A 24,168-nucleotide genomic window follows, 5' to 3' on the forward strand; every position below is an offset into this window, starting at 1 on the left:
TTTCCCTGCCCAGCATGTCCAAAGGAAGCACCACCACCATCAATCACAGCATCATGGCCATCCAACCCGAAACCATGGTCGCGGCGGCCCAGCAGCCGGTGGCCGAGAAGCAGCCGACCACACCCGTGTTGCCGGCGGAGCTGTCGATGAACCTGCCCATCGTGGACCTGGACGTCTTCCTGCAGCGGCCGCGCGACGCGCCCGAGGTGGTGGCCGAATGCCAAAAGGCCGCCAACGCGCTCATCACGTACGGCGCCCTGGTACTGCACGACTCGCGCGTGTCCGAGGCGGACAACACGACCTTCCTGGACCTGCTCGAGGACTACTTCGCGCAGCCCGCCGAGGACCTGCGCCGCGACGAGCGGCCCGAGCTGGGCTACCAGATCGGCGTCACGCTCGAGAACACCGAGAAGCCCAAGTGCGCCGTCGACGAGCCGTGTCTGCAGGTCATCGAGCGCCTCGACCCGGCCGAGCGGCCGCTGGACATTGGCGCCCACGAGCCCGACCCCAAGTGCCGCTTCTTCTGGCGCATGATGGACGCGCCGCCTTACGAGACCCAGTTCCCTTTCCCTCAATGCCGAGAACATCACGCCCGATGCGCCGCATATCAAGGACCGGTGGGCGCCGACCATGGACCAGTGGGGAACCTCGATGAAGAACGCGTAAGTTTACTTTCCTGCCTAGGGGGCGAAAGCAAACGAGCTAACTGGTATCTGCAGCGTCACCTCGTTAGCAGGTATGGCAGCGGTCGGCTTGGGACTGCCGGCCGAGGCGTTCATGGACGCAACCAAGTACGGGTATGTTTTGGCGACGCCCGTCCCCCCTCACGTTTAGAGGAATCCCCTTGACTAACCCCTCCTCAGCCCTCACTTGCTGGCCCCGACCGCATCGGACCTGTCCAAGTACGGCAAGAAGGACAGCATCCTGGCCGGCTTCCACACGGACCTCAACTTCCTGACCATCCACGGCCGCTCGCGCTACCCGGGCCTGCACATCTGGGCCCGCAACACGGGCAAGCGCATCCCCGTCAAGATCCCGGAGGGCAACTACCTGCTCGTGCAGGCGGGCAAGCAGATCGAGCACCTGACGGGCGGCCTCATCAAGGCCGGCTACCACGAGGTCGGCGTGACTCAGGCGACGCTGAACGTCATCGAGCGCCGCAAACGAGAATTCCCGGACCGCCCGCTCGTCCGCATCTCGTCCACCTTCTTTTGTCATCTCTCGTCCGACTACGACCTCGCGCCCAACCCGGTCCTCGCCGACCGCGCCCGCCGCATCCGCGCCGAGCAGTTCAACCTCGGCAAGGACGAGGGCGAGGAGGTCGCCTACCACGACATGAAGGTCGGACAGCAGGTGCAAGAGTAAGTTTTATCTCATCCACCGCCGAACTCGTACATTTGGAATCGGCAACTAACCGAACTTTGTGTTGCACAGGGAGCTCAAGCATATTGCGTTGATGACATAGAGGGGAGTAATTATATCTTGACTCTGGGTTTGATTTAGCAAGTCGGTTGCATTCTACAGGTGTTTAAAGCCGATCATCTCGGCTGTGGCGAATCTTTTTATATATCTTGGCTGGGCATCGATACTATATATCCCGCGACCTTTGTTGATAGATCATGAGTACAATAAAATGAATAATGAGCAATCATGCCTACCTGGTGTCCGTAACTCGGCTTTCTGTTACTGTGACCTGGTGACTATTGCTAGGACCCCAGCGCGTTACTGATGTGTGTACCAAAATAGGCTACTGTTACTATCCTTGGCCACCCGTGCTGGCAGAGTTGGTAGGTTGCCCCTTGATTCTGCAAGAGTAGTCGATAAACCCCATCCCCGAGGGCTAGCTGCAGCCCACTGTTAATCCGCAGGTGATCTTTCTGAAGTATCATTGGGCCATTCTGTCAGCTGGGTTAGGTGACTTGATACTGTACTAATTTCCACGAGGTCAGGTTCATGCGCCAGAGGGCTCGAACCGGTTCGACCTAATGCATGGCCTCGAGGCTTGTTTGGCGTCTTGCTGGTGATCCACCCCTTGCCTTGTTTGCTTCCCGAAGACATGGGTGCCGATTAGGGGATTCGTCTAATCATTGTTCGATTCCCGAACTCCCGTCTTACATTCCAAGCAAACCAAGCTTTGCTGCCAAGCGCCGGCCGATGGTCCCGATGGCTGTTGTGCCCACGATTCCTGATCCTTAGAATTCATGGATGTTTTTAGCAACCAATTCTCATAATAAATACCTTTTCGTAATGCTATACACTCGAGGCCTTCGACGGTCTATCAGCTATCACTTCCTAATCGCTGCAAGCGTGGATTCCCTTCCCAATTGCAGGTCCGTCCCACCAGCACCCATGGTATTGCAACATTGGGTTACTTAAGCATTTTACTGTCTTTATACTGATCCCGGGGATCAGGGTGGTTATCTATCCCACGGTATCCCGGGCCCCGCCAATGACAGACCGCTTATTACTTATCAGAAGGCGTGCATGTTTATCCACATGTACTGGGCAAGGATCAGCCCGAAACCGGGCGGTTGGTCACAAATGTCATACGGAGGGCACCGATGGCAGTTGGGCGGTTTTTCATGGCGTTGGGCTTTACTACCTTGCAAGCTGATAAGCAGCAGGGCGTGGTAGGGGGGATAAGATAAGGAGGCCCCATCCAATAGATGGGCATATGCATGCTACCCTGGACATCGAACACGGGTCGGATAAGCGGAGCCAGCGGGATTATAGCGATCACGGCATAGAATCTTTCGGCCGCAAAGAAAAAAAACAGAAAACAGAGAATCCGAAAGATACGCACGAGTTTGAACGACTAGACTCTTGGGATCGGACACGGAGTCGTCACGGCAGACTTCGTAAAAGTACTTGGTTACATTCTTGCTTATATCTCCTTCTGATTGTGCAGTATTAGTTCACTTCCAACTGCGGTCAGCCCAGCAAACATTCGCATATCATGATGGCAACTGCTGAACCTACCTCTTTGGGAAAGGTGGCAACGCCCCCCTTCTCTATCACGGTACATCTCGGGGCCCGGGTAGCGGTATCACCGGCCAATAGATGACGGTCCGATGCCGCCGCTCCCCTACTTTCAGATAAGTAACACACGATACACGACTCGAAGCTACCTCCCCCTCCCAGACCCCACGTTACGTACGGTACGGTATGAAAAACCGCGGACAGAGATACGACACCTGCATGCATGCTTCTATCTTCTATGCAGTTGGATCCATAGCGGACCCGTCCTATAGCCGGTCTTCGCCGCCGGTTTGTGACAAACCGTTTGTCAGCGCTCCGCCAAGTCACTTAATGAGGTATAAAGCCGACGTGAAGCGCAGCTACAGGATGAGGAGTTAAAATGGGAACGTGTTCGTGACACAGGTAAATATACTCACTCTGTGACTTGGTCCGGCGTTGTCTCTTCTCTCTTCCTCGCCCACCATCCATTCCCATCCTGCCACCACCGCGATGAGGTACTCTCTCGCCGCATCGCTGCTCGTCGGCAGCGCGGCCTGCGCCCCGTACGCACCGCTGCCCGTGCACCTCGAGACCCGCACCGAGCTCGACTCGCGGGTCGCCAACGTCCACGTCACCTTCAACGAGCCCGTCGGAGGGGAGCTGACCTACACCTACGGCCGGCACTGCGCCGGCACCCACGAGCGACGCGATGCCCACCACACCGTGGCTCGCAGCAGCAGCAATTCGGAGTCCCGACTGGTGTGGCTGATGCCCAAGGACGCCGAGTCGGGCGGCTGCCTCTCGGCCTGGAACAGCGAGGGTGTGCTGGTCGGCCGCAGCGAGCCGCAACGCTTCAACGTCATGAAGAAGCGGGACCTCCGGAAACGCGCCGGCGTTACGATGACCCAGGAGGTGGGCATCGACACTTGGGGCCCCTGGTTCGACGGCGTCAAGCTGCTCGAGAACAAGGAGATCAGCGCCGCCGACGCCGAGGCCGCCAAGGCCAAGGAGGTCGCCATCGTGGGCGGCGGCATGGCGGGTTTGATGACGTACCTAGTCCTCAGCCAATCGGGTCTCAGCAACCTGCGGATCCTCGAGGCCTCGCAGCGGCTCGGCGGGCGTGTGCACACCGAGTACCTCTGGGCGGGCCCTTCGACTACTCCTACCAGGAGATGGGCCCCATGCGGTTCCCCAAGACCATCAGCGTGGCCAACGAGAACGTACAACGTGACGGACCACCAGCTCGTCTTCCAGCTGGCCGACGAGATGAACACACTGAACGGCCACGACCGCAACCTCAGCGTCGACTTCATCCCCTGGTACCAGGCCAGCCCCAACGGCCTGTCGTACAACGACGGCTTCCGGCTGCCGGACACGGGCATGCCGCCCACGCTGGCCCAGATCAAGCAGAACGCCTCGCTCGCAGCGCCCGCGCCGGAACTCGACGCGGCCACGCAGGGGATGCAGGACGCCATCACTAAGATCACGTCCAATGAGACCATGATGATCGAGATCGCTACCAACATGCACAAGGCTCACAGCGACTTCATTCGTACGTACTACTACATCTACATCAACGAGAATAATACATTGTGCAGTTATATGAAAGAAAACAAGAAGAAACAGTATGCTAATAAATCTTTTGATTATTATAGGCAACGGCCTTGGCGGTAAGGGCGGTGATGTCTGGTCCGAGTTCGCCTACATGGTCAACTACCTGAACGCGACGCTGAACCAAACCGACATCGTAGTCGGTAGCTCCTCCGACAGCTCTTTCTGGCACACCGTAAGTCAACTTTTACCCCTAATCCTCAGCAGAGTCGCGAAATATCGCACGGTAACCAAGGCTTCTTTTCTTACTAATTCGGAAATTGCACACGCTGTATAGCTATACGACAACGTCTACTTCTCGGCGTCTACCTGGTCCACCATCGACGGCGGCCTGAGCCGGCTGCCCTGTCCTTCCACCCGCTGGTGGACAACATCACGACCATGGACGCGCACGTCGACAAGGTCGAGTACCTCGACGAGGAGCAGCGCGTCCGGCTCTCGTGGAAGCAGCAGAGCAGCATCAACGGCACGTACCAGAATGCCACCTTCGACTACGCCGTCATCGCCATGCCCTTCTCCAAGGTGAAGCTCTGGCGCCTCCCCAGTAGGTTCCTCCCCTTTCCCTGTTTTCTAGCCCCCTATTCGTTTAGCGTGGCATTACTTCTCTTCCCATTGATGCACGTGAATGTTCTGACACTATGATGAAAATTCAGTGCTGCCCACCACCATCAAAAATGCCATCAACAACGTCCCCATGGAGTCGGCCTGCAAAGTCGCACTCGAGTACAAGACCCGCTTCTGGGAGCACCTCCCCTCGGGCCCCATCTACGGCAGCTGCAGCACCACGACCGACATCCCCGGCATTGGCTCCGTCTGCTACCCGAGCTACAACATCAACTCGACCGGCCCTGCGTCTATTCTCGCATCCTACGCGAGCGGTGATTGGGCCATCCGCTGGCTGTCCTGGACCGAAGAGGAGCACGTCCAGTACATGGTCGACGCCATGATCGAGATCCACGGCGAGGTTGCGCGCGAGCAGTACACGGGCAACTACAACCGCCGCTGCTGGTACCTGGACCCCTACGAGGGCGGCGCCTGGGCCTCGCCCACCATCGGGCAGCACCAGCTCTACATCCCCGAGTACTTTAAGACCTACAGCAACGTGAGTCATTCATCCATCCCCCCAAACGTTCAGATGGTACTAACCAAATGACGCCTGAAGATGATCTTTGTCGGCGAGCAAACTTCGTACACGCACGCTTGGATCGCGTCGGCACTAGAGTCTGGTGTCCGAGGTGCTGTCCAGCTGCTTCTCGGTAAGTTCCCATCCTGTCCAATCCGGTTGCTATACGCCCCTAATCATATTTGTAAACAGAGCTCGGCCTTGTTGATGAGGCAAAGGCGGCTGTCGACAAGTGGATGGCGAGATGGATCGAGGTGGTAAGTCCCCCCACCACTTTATTTCACTGGGTTTTCCAAGATGACTCGACTCGCCTTCGATGAAAGCTAACACACCCTCTAGTAAATACTTCTTAATGGGAAACTCGACTTGGAAGATTACGGGATCTGTCACAGTCCATCCTAACACTTGGAGTAATATAATATAAAAGCATAGAAACTTAACTAATAGACGATATTGCTAATTATAACCATCACCCCGTTTCTGGGGCATCTTGGGTGAGTATCATTGAGGAATAATAGCAATAGACCAGCCTGAAGCAATTTGCATATATGCCCTAGTGTTTTAAAATAACGACGTTGATACATCTCTTAGACTTATCTACAAGTCTGCCAGCTAGTCTACTACCAGGTTACTTAATATAAAACCCCCTTCCTATGATTGAAAACTTCGATATACGGTTTGCCTAGGCACTCATCAATTCCAGCCGTTACCTATCATTACGCGTTCACTTGGTCAGTGTATCAGTCCCAGCTCAACGCGAGACTTGACCTCGTCCCAGTACTGGACCCGCTTCTTCTCGCGGAACGTCTTGCCCCAGATGATCATGATCAAGAACGCACAGCAGATGGCCAACCCTATGAAAGCGATACTGATAAAGCAGTTTTGCAGGCCAAGGTTGTGCAGCCACGGCGTGATGCCGTAGCCAATGGCGAAACTCATGGTGTTCCGGACCAGTATGCAGGTGGTTAAGGCATCGCCGCTGATATCTCGGTAGGTGTCGATGAGATAGGACACGGAAAGGGTCACGCCCGTGGTGCTAGCATAGGGGAGTCCCCATGGCGAACACCAGGCCGAACCAGTGGATCTGGTGGGCTGCCCCGACACCCCACAGGATGAAAGAGAAAGGGACGACGAGAGCCGAGATGGCAAAGATCCATAATCGATGTTCTGGTTCTGATATGCCGTTGTTCTTCCGAGCGAGACGAATCACAAATCGGTCCGAGAAGAGACCGGTAAACACAGAACTACTTTCCGTTAGCATGCTCGTGAAGCTGGGGACAGGTATCAGGTGGGACTCACGCAGCAATCGTTCCAATTATGGGGGAAACGTAAGTGAGTCCAACCATGGAGGGAGAAAAGCTGTACGGGGGGCCACCCAGTATGATAGAAGCCGTCGCGTTGAGAATGTTAAAGTAGATGACATATGTTCCATAGCTGAAGCCCGAGTAGAACACGACTGGCCACGAAAGGAGTTTGAGAGACTGCCAAGCCCGGTAATGCATCATGAACCGTCTTGGTCTGTCCAAGAGAGACATCTTCTGGACGAATGTCTTCTTGCTAGGTCCGATGGGGCGTATAGCATGTTCTGGAACAGCGACAGTGCGAGGCGACACGGGCCTCACCGTCTTGCTATCCTCATCGCTTCGATCCAGGGGTGTGCTCGTCACAATACCAACCGTGCGCCTGTCGTAATTTGTCTCCTCCATGAAGAAGAACATGAAGAGCCAGGTGACGCCGCAGAAGATGGCCGGGAAGTAGAAGACCCATTTGTATCCCATGCCGTCATTGATGAAGCCGCAGATGAGGGGCGCAAAGTAATTGCTTCCTGCCAGCGTGAAGGCATACCAGCCCATGTAGGTGGCTCTTTCGTGGGCGAAGAAGAGATCGGCGATGGTGGTCTCGGGAAGGGCCTCAATGGGCGAGCCAAAGAAACCCGTAAGAAGGCTCTTGGCGATCCACTGGCCGTTTCCATGAGCGAAAGGGCCCCAGACTGTCACGCCGAGTAGGCCGGCGAGGGAGACGAGATAGGTGAAGCGCTTGCCGTACTGCAGGGCAAAGGGCTGCCAGAACAATAGGCTCCATCCCAAGAGCAAGAACATATAACCCGTTCCAGAATTCAGGTCGTTTTCGGCCACATCCAGGGCCTGAGACAGCGGGACCAGGACGGAATAGACGACGGACAGGGCCATGCCATTGAACCATGTGTATCTTGGCACATGATCAGTTTCGCATGATACAAATCGGGAGAAGATGTCGCTGGTGGACTCACAGTAGGGCGCATGTCAAGGCCAGGTGCTTGCGCGATTCGGACCAGTTCAGGGGATCGTCAGAGTCTGTCGAAGGCGTGGGCACGAGAACGATGTCCTCCTGGTCGGGGGCATGGCGGGCAGCTAGGATGTGCTCCAAGTCGACGAGATGGACGGTACCAGGAATGGTCGAGACGTCAATGTCCAGATGTGGATTGGTTGCGGTGGCCGAAACCATCTTGACGGGTTGTCTGCGCGTCTTGTGTGTAAGCGGACGAGGATGACACCTCTGATGAGTGATATTGTGGTGATAGATTGAAGTCCAGTGACGCCCAATAAATGCGCTCGCTCAAGCAGTCAGATTTGAGACATGAAGGATTGTTGGTTGGAGGGGCCTGCCTTGGCCGGACTTTCAGTGAGTCAAAGGTACGTCGTTATTGCCACTCGGTCATAAATTAAGTAAGTAGGTAAGTACGCCAAAGAGGTCGCAATGAGAATCTGATAAGTAATCAAAACAAACAACCTCCACGTAATCGTAGCTGCTGCAATTGCAAATACACAACTTTGTCTTGGCCTGAATGATGAGCACCTCATCGCAATACTCAATTGCGTCGGTGTATATCAATCAAATTCGGATGAGATTCAAATGATTTAGGCATGTTATCTTATCTACGGAGAGGGAAAGCATGGATTCATCAATGGTCAGAATCTACATGCGCAGCGACGACTTGGGAGACATGCATGTGGCGTGGCATGGCTTGCTGTGACACAAGCTTCGCCAAAGAACTTTCTTAGAAGTTGTGTGCCGCCAACGCTAATGCAGACTCGCCATGAAAAGGAGGAAAAATGATAGGCCAAAATGATGCGAGAGGCGCAAAGCTTTGAGATCGCCCGCCCTTTGCATCCGGAATCAGCTAATCAATTCCTAATCGGGTCGTACAGATGACCAACCTCATGCACGACAGCTTCCCTTATCTTCCGGGACCTGCACTATCAGCAGAGTAAATCGTTCTCCACGAGGCCCAAGACCATTGCATAGTCTATCTTCGTGCTCCCAACAGTCGTCTGTTTACCCAACTCTGTTGCCCCTATGGCTTTGTGATACATGACTATACGTGTCGGACGATGCAGTATTACGTACGAGGCTGTTGCCTGTGAGTTCGACACTGTGTTTCACCACTGGTCAGCAGTAAGCTTGCAGGTGGTAAGCTTTGAAGCCTTACTTCCTAGGAGTCTCATCCAGATTGGATTCTCCCATGCCATGATCCGCACCCCATCGTCAATTTGGCCCACCTTCAGCTAGTCCAAAGTTGAGACTTCACATATATCCAAAATATAGTGAAGTGCCATTCTTATCGCAGCGGAGACATGAGCAACAGCAAGGACCCTCTGGGCGGCTGGCCCCGCCGCTTACTGCACGTCGGCTCCATGACGTCCTGTACGTGGCAATCCGGCAATATATACAGCTGGGAAGACGTCAACGGATACCAGCAAAGAGTACAGCCTAGATATAATGCCATCACTTACACGGGGGGCCGCTACGCTTACGAGTATGGCGGGACTGGGCACAAAACAGCAAGCTACCTTCCAGTCCACGGCATCACATGGAGCGATTTTGTGCCCAGAATGCGGGATAGATTCACGCCCGAAGACCTCGCAAAATTCGTTGCTGCAGCGGTCGAGGGGGATGTTGAATTTGTCTGGCTGGACATTGCCTGCATTAATCAGGCTATGGACAGTACAGGTGAAAGGCTTCCGGAATATTTCGATGAAATTGGCCGCTAAGCCGTCATTTTTGGAGGAGCCACACAAGTCTTCGTGTGGCTTCATGGCTTCTCCCATGCACAGTTAGCGGACTGGTGGCATTTCTCTGCCCGAACACTTCCATCTTCTCCAGAGGAGCCGGGCAAATCTGGATAAAGGATGCTCAGGGGCGTGGTAAGCGAGTACTTCGGCTGATGGACATCAGTCTACTCTGGAACGTCGTATGCAACATCTTGTAATTACACACATCGCCAGAACTGGCCAGAGGCAGAAGACTTCAAGCAAACGTTGCGTGAAAAGGTTGGCTTTCTGGAAGCGGTTCAGGGGCAAAACCCAGCGTACTATCTACAGGCGGGACGGCCGGATCTAGGGAATCCTTTCGCTCTCCTCGTTGCATCACAGCACCGGACGGTACGACCGCAGAACCAGAATGACAGGGTCTACGGCATCATGCAGATTTACGATCTCAAGCTCGGAAAATCTTCACCTTCTCACATGGGGGACAGGGCATACACTCTGGAGGAGCTAAAAGACCAGCTCGGAGCCGCTTTGGTAACGAAATACCCTATCGCCAGCCAACTCATCTTTCAGAGTAAGGACTGTCCCGACTGGAAAGCGTGGCGAGCTAACTCGGCCATGAGACTGCCCAGTGAAGCCTTGACCCACTGGAAGTATTTGACACAGCGAAAGCATCAAGTTGGCAAAGTTGAGGACTATGGGGTACGTGCCAAACTTGTACCAAGCTAGCACAAGGTCATAGATTCGTTGCTTGTTCGGTTTGAGGGGCGGACCATCACCTTGAACGATTTTGCGACGGCGTTGGAAAGTAACGACACGACATCTGGACCCTTGCTCAATTTTGGCCGCAACCTACGTTGCTAGATGAAAGGTACGAGTCTGTCATGCTGAGAGAACTGACGCCGGCTAATGCCTGGCAGTACTCTGCCCGCCTCGAATGGACCAGAAACCATCCCAAATATGGCAAGCCGAGGTCGCTTCTCATCGGATGCACCCTTGAAAATGGTAAACTAGAAGAGCCGTTAATGGACAGCGAGGATACTGGTGCTACTCGGTATTGGAAACTAGACGGAATGGGTATCGCTCTGATATTGCATGCTGCTGGCCATGACCACAACTCCACTCTACACGCACGGATGGGTGTTCTCTTATGGAAGTTCTGGTGGCTCTGCGAAATAGCCGGCGACCTTCCAGGATCTACTCTTGACTTCCTCCAAGGGCGTGGAGAGGGCTGGGTAGAAGAGGAAGGGTACTATGGCTGAAGAAGGGCTGACGGCAACCTGGAGAGATTTTATGTCACGGCCCTTGATCGGACGGAGGTAGAGTAGTGTTCCCAGGCTACTTCATCTCTGCTCCCGAAAATGACCCACAGCCAGAACGGCGCATCGTGAGCCCACCCCTTGTCTAACCTTGCACCTTTTCTGCTACACTTAGGGCAACTTATTGAAAGCCTGACAGTTGCAGAACATTGCATCATGTGATTTACAAAAAATACACGGCGGCCGTCTCATAACTTGACTCGAGACCGAGAGATTGGTATGTAGCCCCATCCCCTGTTTGTCGCGTCCACATCCATTGCCAGTAAAGGTTCGACCTTGGTCAATAAGAAGCCACCATTCTGCAAGTTCTGGAAGAACTGCGTCTTGTCGTACTTGAGAGCGATCTGTTTCAGCTTCTCGACGTTCTCTGCGCCGTAGCTCGCCAGCGGGTTCTGATCTCGGGAAGAATCGCCCTGGTAGAGGAACGGTAGATGCAGGCTGCGCTTTAGGCCCAGCTTCTCCCACTGCCGGGTCGTGTCGACGGCCACGGCCCGCACCTCTGCGTCATGGGCTGCAGCTTTCCAGTCCACCAAGGTTGTCCACCCTAAAAAGGCGCAGGAATAGCATTGGCAGCCTGTTCTAGAACGTCTTGATGGAGGTTCTCGTTCTCAAACCCAAAATTCTCTCGTTCGCCCTGGGGAAAGGAGGAGAGGGAAAACTTACATTGATGGTCCTCCTCAGGGATCCCCATACAATTTCCCCCTTGGCCGCGCCCTGCCGCGCCACGCCCTTTGGGATCGGTTGCAGCACAAACGTCTGCTTAGCTCCCGTCGCCTCCCGCGCAGCCAGCGCATGCGGGCACCAGAAAGCGTAGACGTCCTTGTACAACTGCGCATCGACGCGGGAGCTGGCGGCGCGGTAGTCGTGCCGCCGCGCGGAGGCCGCGCCGGTCGTGGCCGCGCCCATCTGGTCCATCAGGGCCACGAGGGAGGTCTCGACCCCGTCCGCCAGCGTCTGCAGGCACGGCAGGCTGGAGGGCGGGGCGAACGACGCCGCGGGCGGTGGTGCGGTGGCGGATAATTCGCCCTCCTCCTGGTCGTACGCCAGGCCGAGCACGATGCTGTCTAGCGTTATGCCAGTGATCACCGTAGCTCGGCTATCGGATGCACCACCGCCCTTTTGCCATTCCGCGAAGACGTCGAAGATGTCGTTGGCCTGATCCAATGCATGCGCGGTGAGGCGGAGCCAGATGTTGCTGGTCGGCACGGTATACAGGTCGAACCGGGTCACCACGCCAAAGTTGGGGCCTCCACTCTTCAGAGCCCAGAAAAGATCGGTGTTTAACTTGGCATTGGCATTCGTGATAGTACCATTCGATAGGACAACTTAAGGTGATGAGTTAGAAGAGAGAAGGCAAAGTAATGATTTCGATGGCCGGCGGAGCGGAATACCTCAAAATTGTGGACATTGTCGGCAGCAAGGCCATACTTTGCCGGGAAATGATGCAGGCCCCCTGTATGAGTATCTCCAGCCGAATGAACTTGGGCATGACGTGGCGTACCGGTTTCAATACTCACCAGCCAGAATGAGACCCCCGACGCCAACGTTAGGGATGCGGCCTCCGATGATAGATAGTCCGTAGGGGTCCAGGAATGAGAAGACATTGCCCCAGCGTTGGCCGGGTCCAACGCTCACCATCGTCTTGTCTTCATGGAGGCCCATTCGATCCAGTTTCGAAAGGTCCAGCAGAATACCACCGTCTCCGACACTGGAGAAGCCTAGATTCGGCCAGTGCCCTCCGCTGCGGACTGCAAACTTGACCTGGAAGAAGGATAGAACTTTGATCGTGATGGATACAGCGTGGGCACTGGCCGGTTTCATTACGCAGTACGGCTTCGCCACATTAGCTTGCGACCTATACGGTGGATGTGATGTCAGATCTGTGTTCCCTCAAGGCTAGCTTGGTCGTGGGGGTAATCATGAGCTAACCAGTTCGCTTCGACAACGGTCTGATTCAAAGGGGCCGTGTCGACGGCATCCTCTCCGAGCGCGAGTTGGGTTGCTAGGCAATCAGCACCGAGCTTGTCGGCCGGATTGCTCTCATAGCTAGTCTTGAGAACTTCGGCATTGGTACGAGACAGCCCAATGCTGCCCACAAACGCGTCGAACTGCGAATCCATAGAGTTTTGCTGCTGGAATCAGTTACTCTTGTAGAGTGTAGTTGGTGGTGAGTTCAATTTAGTGCAGCAAGCCACAGTGACCGGGAAAGGATGTCGACGTGCCTATGCGACTATCCCTTGCATCGTTGGGGAGGGGGCAAGGACAGGGATATGCACAACCAACACAGAACAGATGGGTTTCGACTGGGAACCAACCAACCGATGAAATAACAAAATATAGATCCCTCACTCTCTTGGCACCGGGCATTAACTTAGATAAACGCATCGCATCCGGGCTGGGAACGTATCAACTGCAAACACCAATAGGTGTTAATTGCATTTATACTGGACTATAGGCCAGTCAACGCTTCTGGACGGTTGGACCAATGTGCCACACATGTTGTCCTAGCTCGTTAGAAACGGCACCTAGCGTGTGGGTTTTGTTGCAGATCGCCGCCCCGTCGCTTCTAGTTCCGAGGACGGTACTCGGTGACGTGCCATCTCCACGCCTGAAAGGGGCCGAGTAATCGACGATCCGCCAAGCTAACAGCCCTCTCTGCTCTTGACTCTTCGTCAAAAATGTCTTCCATGCCAGCTTCCTTGTCGCTCGAGCCATCCGAAGCGCAGCCGTATTGACGTGCATACGGGTATCCTCGTCTCCTGCATCGACCACGAAGTCGCCCATTTTATCATCGTGTTCATTATCATGACGGTCGCTCGTCGGTGACTCCAGGTGTAGCAAGCAGTCCTCCAGGAGGGCGTTTTGAGGCCACCCTTTCCCCGGAAATCGTTGAAATCTTCGTGTGCGGCGCAGAGCGACGTCTGGCTGGTCTACCTAGGCCGTTGTGACGCACAGGTTGAAGTAAGAGACTGACGAGAAGAGCCGAACGGAATTCTCAGTACTAGCTAAACATAAATTGAAATTAAGGTACAGGTGGCGCTTGTGTTATTTTGGCTTCTAAAAAAAAGCTCCCTAAGCGCCTAGTTTGACCACTATACGAAGTCTGCATGAGGCTGTACTACGTATGCTCCTTTCGCGTCCCAGAATAACTAGGCATCCTCTTTTCAGCCTCACGTAAGACTCTTGGCATAATGCCGATCTTGTCACATTGGCGTGATGTTTCGCCGCCATTTGTGGCTCAGGTGTCATATTTAGCTACTGGTGTTATATTTCTCTATTATCTTCTAAAAAATAGATTATCCTTAGATCAAACATGCGCAGTGTAGCAAACTTCGTATATGTAGGAACCCTTGAAGAATGTAAGCCACAAAATGCTTCATCGCATAGTAAGTCGCATAGTAAGCGGGCGGGATAGGAGCAATCGTTAATGAAATGACGTTATGGGTGCTCAGTTGCTGCATATAAAGCCTCATCATGTCTGTCTCTCTGTTGCTCATGATTCAACCAGCAAACACACCCTCCAAACACACCTTCCCAAACACCTCGGCTTCGACAACAGCTTCGCTTTGACTATTACGAAATCAGCATAAAATCAGCCATCGGCTTCTCCAACTTAGACCCACAACATCATTATGCAGCTCCTCTCGACTCAGAGCTTCGGCCGATTTCTAGCTGCCCTTCTTCTGGCTCCTTCTGCCATCAACCTCTGTCTCGCAGCACCGCAGCCAATAGGGTGAGAATTCTCTTCTTGGTGCTCGCAACATCGAGGACGCTGTGTAGTCAATCGCGGCGCTAACTTGACCACCAGCAACACTGTTGAAGGCTCGGCCCTGGTAGCTCGAAAGGATACCAGTGCACTCAAGAGTTTCAAGACCAAGGTCGACGGCGCCGACGTTAAGATTCGCCAGGACCAGACTAAGTTCGTGGACTTCTCGCAGAAGGGGCAGAAGTCCGTCAGCTCCGTCGGGTACAACCAATGCTTCGGCGTCATTATCGGCACCAACAAGGGCGCCGTCGTCGGCCACTACACCTGCGGCGATGTGGGACAACAGAAGGCCAAGACCGAGCTCCAGCGCGAGTGGAACGCCCACAAGGACGACAAGCTCAAGAGCCCCAAGGTGTGGCTCTACGCCAAGGTCAAAGTCGACGACGACCACAAGATCCACGAGGACACGTACGAGAACCCCGACGCCTTTAAAGAGTTTAAGAACATCGTCAAGGACATCACCGGAAAGGACGCCCAGATCGAGAAGTACCTCAACGTGAATGACGTCATCGTAGATAAGGGAAAGGAACGGGATGGCTTTGACCAGAAGACGGCGGATGTCTACAGCAACTACGCCGGGTACTATGTCACAAAGGGCCTCTTGAGCCTGGACGTCAAGTTCATGACCTTGGATATGCAGAAGGACAGTTACAAGGGAGAAATAGAGCGCGCGGGGCATTAAGCGCAAAGGATACAGACCATGTGTATTCCGTTCATAGGAACGGGAGTGACAGAGGGGATTTTCTAGAGGACTCTTGGTTGATAGGGTGGCCACCAGATGCAGGCGTTCGGGGATATACATTCGTTCCTTACTGATTTTAGGCTTACCTTTCGTTTGATTATATAAGGGGATACTCATTACAGTGAAGTTTCAGTTTGCAGATACGTTGATGAGTCGTGACCTAAGCTGCTTGGTTGCGCCGACAGCCGCTTTATTCGCCTATGAAGCTGAGCTGAAACTTTCAAACAGCATATGGCTAATCCGAATGGTGCGGGTGCAACATAAGCATCTTATGCACGTGGTTGGAGATAAACTGTGTTAATGAAAATGTCAATGGCAATATCATGTTTCACTGAAATCGATGCAAGTGGCCGCCACGCCTGCACCGTCCCCTTTTGACCTCTTTGATGCATGCACGGTCTGGATGACGAAGAATAAAAAAGGATTCCTAAATAAGTAGAAATTATGGCAAATGAATATTTTAGGGAAATGAGTGGGAGGCCAATTGTTGGAATGCTGGAAACAGACAATGAAAGCCCTTGCTGAAGGCGTGGTTCTTTGTCAGGGGGAAACAACGAAACGCCCGCCAGATGACATTGCCCGCGGGAGACCATCAGTCAGGCAATGCTGGTCTCGTCTGCGCTATCATTCAAGGCGCATTCCCTTATTTTTATGGCTGTTTTCGCATCCGGGATAAGGCCTCTTGCCACCACAGACCTACTGCTTCATATATAATGGCTTGGTCCTCCTCCCAGATACGGGGCCATCATAATCTCAGGGTATGGACAAGCGCGACAAGAACCATGAGAACAAAGACCACCAATAAGTCCTACCACTACTACATTCCTTGATCCCTTAACTCCTGATCATAAATCCGGCCTATTACTACCAACAATGTGCCACATCTACGAATACCGCCAGGTGCAGTGCGGCCAGTGCAACCAATACCATGGCGAAAAGACCGACAAAGACTTCAAAGAGCAGTGTCGGGCGGCCTACCGCCTGGGAGGCTTTGGAAACTGCAAGAAATCCGTCCAGAAGCAGACCGTGAAGCGGTACAAGTGGAAGGATTGCAGCAACTGCCAGGCTCGACAAGACGTGCACTCCATGTGGTTTTGATTTGACTGCACCAACACAGAAAGGGCAGGAATACGCGGGAGGACTGTTCAATACAGTATCTGCCATCAAAGTTAAATGGAATTCTGACTTCTGCTACATATCTAAGGCTAACACACCTATGAGGCATGAGTGTATTTGGTGTTGAAAGGAGAAGAGTACAAAACTTGGCATGGCCAATGTATTTACTATCTAATGGGACATGAACTATACACCTGGACATAATTAGTATAAAAAATCAAGTATTGACGCTGTACAGTTGCAATCTATCGTCATCCAGTCCCCTATTTAACACTGCGATATGGCAGCTTATACGTAGAATAAAGTGCCCGTCTATATCCCGTTGACGTGACCGGATGTCGGCGTCCTATTGGACCATTCTCCCCTTCCCACCTGCTCATATATATCATCCAGGTCCTGCACTAGGCCCGAGGCATCAGAGTGCTAGATAGAGTGTCGAATTTCCGGGGTTGCTATTGGTGGAAGCCCGTCGCCCTTAGAAAGGGGTTGTTAATTGTCTGGTCCTTCTAGTCGGGGTTACCATCTCCCGTGAGTTCCTCGGGGCTGGCAACCGCATTGGACTCCAATGCCACCTGATCCAGAGGTGTTACCTCAGGCTCTGGGCTGATCGCTTCATTCAATGGATCTTCTTACATGGCTTGCCAAAGGTCACTTCAGAACCGATGATATACCTATATATCTAGGAACAGACAAGCAGACATTGGGGCCGTCGGTGGCTCGATCTTGGATGGCTAGAGTATTACGAGAAACCGAAGACTCCCTGCCTAAAAGATCATCACCACAAACAGATCAAATCACGCGGACCAGGTTCATTCATCTCTGACGTATCCATGGCGGCATCATTGTCCACATAGACTCCCCTTGTTACCACTGACAACGGCTTCGGTACTATCTATAGCACAATGCGAGGTCAAGCAGAAGAAAGGAGTTAGGCAGCTCGGCGAGCAAAGCGAAGGGTGCATACAAAGGACTTCCAGGGGATCACACCCAGTTATAAATAGTCTCAAGGTTTTGGGATCATCCTTGACAGTAGAAACATACCAACATCAGCATACTTAATTGACTGCTAAAACAGACAAGTATACCCGAGACGAATAAAAACATTTGAAACTAATCCCCTTTATAGCAACGATCAAAATGTAAGCAGAACCCCTCTCCCCTTTGATAGATTTTGACTCAAGCTAACGTTTCCCCTTGATAGGGCCGAGAAGAACTGTGTTCATTGTGGCAAGGTGGTGAATGCTTCGGTGTATGAGTGTCCCCACTGCACGAAGGATACTCTCTCGAAGTGCTCCTACGAGCGATGCCCTTGCCAATCTGGCTGATGAGAGAAGGGAGTGTGCTCAACCTGGAGTCTTCATCACAGCTTCCACGAGAGGAAGATAAGAATCCACCAGGTCAGAAAGCAAGGGTTATCTCGGCCGTGCATTTCTAACCCTCCATCTGCATATATACTATGGAAAAAATAGAACTGCTTGATGCTTGGTCTTCTATTCAGCAAGAAAATCAATCACGTGGAATAATTTTGTAAGCCCCTGTATGACTGACGTGGAAATCTAAATTGCATTGGTATCATATAGCTAAACCCATTCCTCGACTTGAACTCCCAGCAGAGCACGCGTGACTCCAATTTCAAACTTTTGAACTGACAAAACGGAACATATCCACCCGCTCCTCTACCCCCTTTTTTCTTCTTCCCCACCAGACACCCTTAGTATCCAGCTGCCATCTCCGCCCCCGTACGGCGCGTCACCACGAGCCACAACGAGTAGGGAGCCAGACCCAGCGTCTTCATCGACGCCGCGGAGGCCCGATCGTCCACCTCGAGCTCCGCGATCCAGGGCCGCAGGGCCGCCAGCTGCGCCGCGGCGCCCTCGTCTCGCCGGGGGCGCGCGGCCTCGATCAGCCGGCTCGGCAGGATCCCCCGCACGTCACCGCTGCCGCTCCCGACCAGCCGGCCTGCCAGTACGGTCGTGTCAATCATGGCGACGTGCAGGCCCTGCGGGTGGAACCAGGCGATGTTGGCTGCGGCGATAGTGGCTATGACGCGTTCCTCGCGGAGGGTGCGGCAGGGTCCGCCGATTGGGGAGGTCGGCGGGGAACTCCTTCCAGTTCCAGTCCCAGCAGTCTCGTGGCTGTTGCCGTTTGCTGCAGTAGAGTTGCTGCCGTTGCTGCTGTTGTTGTTGCTTGGGACGAAGGATGAAAAGGAAGACACAGTGGCACTCCACATGCCGCCCGACGCGGCCCGGATCCGGTGGGTGATGGACCGGGCCTGGTCCGAAACGGATGACGACGGCGTCAGGATGGCCTCGTTCATGTTGGCGACGAACGTGCGCCACGCCGCGGGCGTGATGCCGTGGTTCCGCAGCGACGGGGCGTAGGCCGGGAAGAAGGGCGCGGTTGCCGTGGGCCGCTGCTGCGGGATGGCGACGGGCCGCTCGGCGACGTGGCCGCCTAGAGTTGCTGCTTCGGCGGCCGATGTTCTGCTGGTGGTGGCGTGGGGCGGCGTGTACGAGGGTGGGGAGCCGGAGTGGCAACTGGACGGGGAGACGGGAGGGCGTTCGTGCTCGGGGTGCGACGAGTGGAGGGAGTGGAGGGACGAGACCTCGGAGTGCGAGGACCACCTCTGCCGGTGGTCGATGTCCGACGGCGTAGCGGTAGAGCATGTGCCCTCCGAAGCATACGAGGGGAAAGTTTCGATGGTGAAATCGTTCCTGTTCAGCGTGGCCATGGCAGACATATTGGGTGCGACGTTGCAGCAGCAGCAGATTCAATCACGGTCGGTAGTGTTGCACGTCTATCTCCCGAGCGGCAGCAGGGAACTGAAGCAGAGAAAAGGGCATTCTCAATAGTCCTAACTTGGCACTTGATCTTGTATTTATTGGAACCTTGTCAGCCTTCTCTTTGTCCGTCGGAGTAGGAGTTGGGCTCTACTACTAAGCTGGAGCTGAGTAGATGCGTGGTACAGAAATGCGAATGCGAGCAACGAGTGGTTGTGTTTGGATGGCTGCGCCTCGCTCCGTTGATGGTGCCAGTTGGGGTTGTTTGTGCTACGGAGTACAGCGCGATGCGATTAGCGGATTAGCGGGCGCTTTAAGGCATGGCAGTGCTGAGCTGACGTGTGCATCCCCCAAAAGTTCCATGCCAAGGCTCGGTCTCGCTCTTCCGCATACACCTAAGTTTTGTTTTCTCCTTATCGCAAGAGGTCGACTGAATGCCTTTTTGGATCGCTGATTACGGCTATGCCTTGCATCTAGTGATTATGAGTACACAACATGTTGACCAGGAAGCGACTGGCCGTGTTAAAGCTGCAGCCTGCTTGGCCTGCATGCATCGAATTTGCGCTGACAGCCATCACTCCCCCCAGTGCTTGTGAATGCCAATTGTAATTAATCGCGCGACCCCTTGATTACCCTCTTTTAAGCCATTGGAGCCAGTTTGCTGTTTTCATTGAAGTGTTTTCTAATCTGACTGGACGCCGGTCACATTCCCGAGTGCCAATTCACATAGCAATTTAAACTGCCCTGGGTCCAGCTACATCAGATGTATTGTCGCCATACAAGTATGTCCGCCTCACTCATTCCCACAGGCTTCGCATTGGGCGGAATATACCCTTGGAATTGAGAGAGTGTGGTAGAGTAATTGTTGCGGTGAGAGCATACCCATGGCGTCTCAGGGAAGCGTGGTATAGGGCTAGGGCCATTGTTGGAATATTGCGTTTGCTTCCCCCACCTGCAACGGCAATACTCCTTCCAGCGTCCGCAACTAGGGCAAATGATGGGTTGATATGATGTATAAGGCGCGCCTTCTCCGGTACCATACCCGAAGCCGAAGGGATTTACCGGAGGGTATGCCGGCGGCAGCGGAGGCATAGCAATCGGAGGTGGATTGTTTGTGAAGTAACCAGGGACAACCGGATTGTAGTTGTCCTGATTAGGCCGCATGAGAGTATCTTCCAACCATATACCGGTCCTCTGTACTCATATGAAGTGTCGTCTCCATCAGTTGAGCTGTCGTCTCCGTACCGGGTACTCGATGGTGAAGAAAACTCGACACCGCTGAATCTGACTTTACGAATGCGAGGAGTGGCATGTTTCTTGAATGACCCTGGACTCGGAAGCTCTGAATCGGTCGACGGGTCGGTTGGCGGATGCAGCGGTTCATAGGTGGCCTTGTCTCACGCAAACTGACTTCGTTCTCAACCTCCTCCCAGGGCTGCCAATTGTTGTATCTGTCTCCTCGATGGCATTTTTCACGTGGTAAGCGCGTGACACCATGCTTTCTTTCATCACATCCACAAACTCCATTCTCCATACATAGGAGTCGATGGCGTCTTCGTGATGCCGAACGCATTGGCCCCAACAGCCGCTTCCCTTGCAAAACAGGCAGTAGATGATTAACTCGACGGTCTCATTGATCTTTTCAGTCTTGCAACCATCGCACGCTAACCTTCTGTTCCACATTGGAAGTTGATTGGTCGATAACACAGGTTTGCTGATATGGTCATTTGGGCAGATCCACGAGCTTGCTCTCATCTTTGCCGTAAACTCGTACATAAAGTTCCATGCCTCATTGACTTCTTGCGGGACGATGAGTCTTCGTAAAACCAGAGATCAATGACCCCCCCGCAGCATTTTGGGGCCATGTATACTGGCGAAATGAGGGATAAGGCAAAGGACTCGAACAAGCACGCGTGGCAGACCACATGCCGACAAGCAAGCTGCTCGGTAGGATTGGACTTCGATTCTTCGAATGTTCCAGAACACCAGTGACACTGGACTTCAAATACTCGTCTTTCACCTTTGCTACTAGTATGTAGTCAGACCAAGGCCCCTAGAGTATATATATTGGACTAAGATGGGTACTTACCTAGTTGCAGATGCTACGCCTTCATATTCAAACATAACCTCGTCCCTGTCCGTGTTTTCTGTTTCATGTCCCGGATCCATGTCGCTGTCGGCGTATCCAGCGTCTCCTTTTTTCTTCGTCATCAGCATGTTCATCAACTGTGTGCGTCACCTCGTTGAAGCAGGTAGCCTGTTGCTGCTGAAAAGAATTTCCATCTCCTGCAGCTGCTACAACGGGCCACTGAGAGGCCGAGGCCGGGGTGCCTGATGAGATTGTGTTGGATATATATGAACACTTGGGTTTATTAGACTGCCCAGGCTCTTCATTGATACGAGGCCCTCCGATTGAATCGATAACGGGTGTTTTGAGGCGATCCGAGACAGTAGATGCCTGATATATGGGAGTTTCCACAGTGCTAACCCGAAGCGTCCTATCCGCCAGCGAGACCGTGATATCATCAGTACTCCACGCATTGGAGGCTGTTTGTACCACCGCATCTTCAAAGGGCATGGTGACGGTATCTAATGACGTTCTATTTTCATTGTCAGCAATAGCCACCATATACAACGTCTTTGAAAGCAGGATGCGCACTCGCTGGTAGGTACCTGTTCGATGAAGCTGGACGGCCTTCCCGATAGCCACACATGCTGGCCAGCTGTGGTAGCCGTGAGACGATCCTGCGGGTTCGGCGCCATAAGCGTTGCAATGAAATCTTGCGCCGTTTTCGACACCTGGCAGGATTCGAACATGGTTGTAGGAAACCCTTTCTTTTGGAACACGTACGCGCTCAGATCTGCTATGGTTGGAAATGGAATGGAATTGGTGAGTATCCGGTAGGCCACAGCACCGAGAGACCACATATCGATTGAGAAGGTATATTTCTTGTCAGATGCGAACCCGAAGACCTCGGGCGCCGCAAAGCCAAGCGTACCATGCTGTAGGGTGTGATATGTTGTGACGTCCTGTTGGCGCCGCTTGCTGATACTGAAATCTGCAATTTTGACAAACCAATCCGGGCCTTTGTTGACCACCATGATATTCTAGTGAAGCTCGCGCCAGCCTGTTTCTCTAGCCGAGGATGTGCCCTTTTACTCTTGGGGGGGAAGTGGGAGCAAGCACATACGCCGGGCTTCAGATCCCTATGAACAAACCCGTTCTCATGCATATATTGCAGACCCTCGAGGACTTGGGCCGTAATCTACCTTGCTTCGATCTCGGGCAAGGGTCGCGCTAGATATCGTTGCAAGTCGCCGTGTGCTAAGTACTCCATAGCGATGAAGACCGATTCGTTCGTCTCGAACCACCCTTGGGATGTCACAAAGCAATGCGCATACTAGCAAGCCAAAAGATCAATTGACGAAAAACGAAAACAGGCAACTGCAGGTGCAAACTTACATTGCGGTTGGAGAACTTGGCAATAGCTTCTAACTCCCGGGCATAGTCCAGCTCCTCTCCACTGACAACGTATTTTTTTGATCTCCTTAATCGCGCGGAGCTTCTCTTTTTGACCATCGCCCATCACGCACTTCTCAAGGTGGACGGTACCGTAAGCGCCACGGCCGAGAAAGCTCTGACGGACCCATTGTTCGGTGCGGCAGACGTGACGCTCGTGGGCAGTGCGGCCGGTTTCGTAGAAGACATGTTGAATGCATGTCTCAAGAGTCTCGGTGTCCAGCCTCGAGTCTTTCACGAGGTCGGATAGTTGCTGAGCGAATGCCTCTGTTGCAAATGACGGAGGTGGCATGTTCAGCACTGTCGCTTAAGCCGCGACATTGTCGGCAGTAGTGGATCTGTTAAGGGGAATTTGTCGGAGCTCGGACCGAGAATGACGTTAAAAGAGACGAGGAATCGACAATGACCGGGTTCGAGAGCTCGCAACAAATGATGGAAGTGCCGTTTGACTGCTGAAGACCCGTCGCCCGCTACATGGAACGTTTTGAGGAAGAAGAGAACAGCGAGAAAGCTGAACCAGCCTGGTCGCAAGAAAAGAATAAAGTCATGAGGCAGTGCACTTGGTCAGCAAGCTGCGGGTAATGCATATGCGGGGCTTCATCCCGCCCCCAAGTCGAGTGGGTGGCGCGCTCACTCCTTCAGCTGCCTTAAGAAGTCATACTCTCACTACCCTTGACTTCCCCAAAACTTACATGTATTCACCTATCATTCAAGGTCCTCAGTTATTATGGCAGAGCCGGGTACAATCCTGACGGCAGTGGAGCTATGTTTCAAGTAAGTATACTGGCGACTCTGTCCATTCGTAATCATCCAAGGTGCTAATAGGGCATGAACAGGCTTGGCATACGCATTGCCGCGGCGTGGGAAGCCTGGAAGAATGCTGAGACAGTAATACGAGAAAGAGCCATTATACTTGACCTGTACTGGGCCCAAGCAAGAACCCAGATATTGTTTATACAAAAAACTGTCAAGACGATTGACGAAGACCTTCTTGAGACCATAGACGATGTCCTTGGTATTCTAGCGACAAAGCTGACACTGGTCACTACCAAGCTGGACAAGCTGCTAGAGTCTCCAGGCTCGGTAGCCGCATTCGAGTCTGCGTGGAAGGTCAAACGAGGGCGATACGCACTCATGAAGACATCGTTTGATACGATCATGGACGACCTGGAACAATGGCAAAAGTGATTCGACCCCTGTTGGTT

At 53.3% G+C, this 24,168-nt stretch overlaps 11 protein-coding genes across 11 annotated transcripts; 7 read left to right on the forward strand and 4 right to left on the reverse strand.

Moving 5' to 3' along the window:
• Nucleotides 1-14: 14 nt before the first annotated feature.
• Nucleotides 15-1,365, forward strand: PG994_014596 (uncharacterized protein; the record flags this gene model as incomplete). Its single annotated transcript, XM_066866005.1, has 3 exons — nucleotides 15-662; nucleotides 685-797; nucleotides 864-1,365. 3 exons carry the CDS (start codon nucleotides 15-17, stop codon nucleotides 1,363-1,365), a joined length of 1,263 nt encoding a protein of 420 aa, XP_066709134.1.
• Nucleotides 1,366-3,468: 2,103 nt separating this feature from the next.
• On the forward strand, nucleotides 3,469-6,045 carry PG994_014597 (L-amino-acid oxidase; the record flags this gene model as incomplete). The annotated part of the gene is made up of 6 exons (XM_066866006.1): nucleotides 3,469-4,510; nucleotides 4,614-4,712; nucleotides 4,847-5,113; nucleotides 5,223-5,671; nucleotides 5,732-5,825; nucleotides 6,032-6,045. 6 exons carry the CDS (start codon nucleotides 3,469-3,471, stop codon nucleotides 6,043-6,045), a joined length of 1,965 nt encoding a protein of 654 aa, XP_066709135.1.
• Nucleotides 6,046-6,424: 379 nt separating this feature from the next.
• Nucleotides 6,425-8,176, reverse strand: PG994_014598 (uncharacterized protein; the record flags this gene model as incomplete). The annotated part of the gene is made up of 4 exons (XM_066866007.1): nucleotides 6,425-6,728; nucleotides 6,757-6,936; nucleotides 6,992-7,900; nucleotides 7,962-8,176. 4 exons carry the CDS (start codon nucleotides 8,174-8,176, stop codon nucleotides 6,425-6,427), a joined length of 1,608 nt encoding a protein of 535 aa, XP_066709136.1.
• Nucleotides 8,177-9,306: 1,130 nt separating this feature from the next.
• Nucleotides 9,307-9,723, forward strand: PG994_014599 (uncharacterized protein; the record flags this gene model as incomplete). Its single annotated transcript, XM_066866008.1, has 1 exon — nucleotides 9,307-9,723. The coding sequence occupies one exon, from the start codon at nucleotides 9,307-9,309 to the stop codon at nucleotides 9,721-9,723; it is 417 nt and encodes a 138-aa protein (XP_066709137.1).
• A 138-nt stretch (nucleotides 9,724-9,861) lies between these two features.
• Nucleotides 9,862-10,982, forward strand: PG994_014600 (uncharacterized protein; the record flags this gene model as incomplete). The annotated part of the gene is made up of 3 exons (XM_066866009.1): nucleotides 9,862-9,876; nucleotides 9,958-10,422; nucleotides 10,641-10,982. 3 exons carry the CDS (start codon nucleotides 9,862-9,864, stop codon nucleotides 10,980-10,982), a joined length of 822 nt encoding a protein of 273 aa, XP_066709138.1.
• Nucleotides 10,983-11,227: 245 nt separating this feature from the next.
• Nucleotides 11,228-13,159, reverse strand: PG994_014601 (uncharacterized protein; the record flags this gene model as incomplete). The annotated part of the gene is made up of 4 exons (XM_066866010.1): nucleotides 11,228-11,536; nucleotides 11,703-12,364; nucleotides 12,557-12,894; nucleotides 12,969-13,159. 4 exons carry the CDS (start codon nucleotides 13,157-13,159, stop codon nucleotides 11,228-11,230), a joined length of 1,500 nt encoding a protein of 499 aa, XP_066709139.1.
• A 1,512-nt stretch (nucleotides 13,160-14,671) lies between these two features.
• On the forward strand, nucleotides 14,672-15,487 carry PG994_014602 (uncharacterized protein; the record flags this gene model as incomplete). Its single annotated transcript, XM_066866011.1, has 2 exons — nucleotides 14,672-14,772; nucleotides 14,848-15,487. The coding sequence occupies 2 exons, from the start codon at nucleotides 14,672-14,674 to the stop codon at nucleotides 15,485-15,487; spliced, it is 741 nt and encodes a 246-aa protein (XP_066709140.1).
• A 933-nt stretch (nucleotides 15,488-16,420) lies between these two features.
• On the forward strand, nucleotides 16,421-16,645 carry PG994_014603 (uncharacterized protein; the record flags this gene model as incomplete). The annotated part of the gene is made up of 1 exon (XM_066866012.1): nucleotides 16,421-16,645. One exon carries the CDS (start codon nucleotides 16,421-16,423, stop codon nucleotides 16,643-16,645), a length of 225 nt encoding a protein of 74 aa, XP_066709141.1.
• A 1,729-nt stretch (nucleotides 16,646-18,374) lies between these two features.
• On the reverse strand, nucleotides 18,375-19,403 carry PG994_014604 (uncharacterized protein; the record flags this gene model as incomplete). The annotated part of the gene is made up of 1 exon (XM_066866013.1): nucleotides 18,375-19,403. The coding sequence occupies one exon, from the start codon at nucleotides 19,401-19,403 to the stop codon at nucleotides 18,375-18,377; it is 1,029 nt and encodes a 342-aa protein (XP_066709142.1).
• A 2,607-nt stretch (nucleotides 19,404-22,010) lies between these two features.
• On the reverse strand, nucleotides 22,011-23,255 carry PG994_014605 (uncharacterized protein; the record flags this gene model as incomplete). The annotated part of the gene is made up of 4 exons (XM_066866014.1): nucleotides 22,011-22,043; nucleotides 22,117-22,551; nucleotides 22,907-22,967; nucleotides 23,038-23,255. 4 exons carry the CDS (start codon nucleotides 23,253-23,255, stop codon nucleotides 22,011-22,013), a joined length of 747 nt encoding a protein of 248 aa, XP_066709143.1.
• Nucleotides 23,256-23,690: 435 nt separating this feature from the next.
• On the forward strand, nucleotides 23,691-24,151 carry PG994_014606 (uncharacterized protein; the record flags this gene model as incomplete). Its single annotated transcript, XM_066866015.1, has 2 exons — nucleotides 23,691-23,737; nucleotides 23,800-24,151. The coding sequence occupies 2 exons, from the start codon at nucleotides 23,691-23,693 to the stop codon at nucleotides 24,149-24,151; spliced, it is 399 nt and encodes a 132-aa protein (XP_066709144.1).
• Nucleotides 24,152-24,168: the final 17 nt, after the last annotated feature.

This window comes from Apiospora phragmitis (assembly GCF_038363925.1).
Source record: "Apiospora phragmitis strain CBS 135458 chromosome Unknown utg000013l:1.0-2965645.0:1.0-2969333.0, whole genome shotgun sequence".
NCBI lineage: Eukaryota > Fungi > Ascomycota > Sordariomycetes > Amphisphaeriales > Apiosporaceae > Apiospora > Apiospora phragmitis.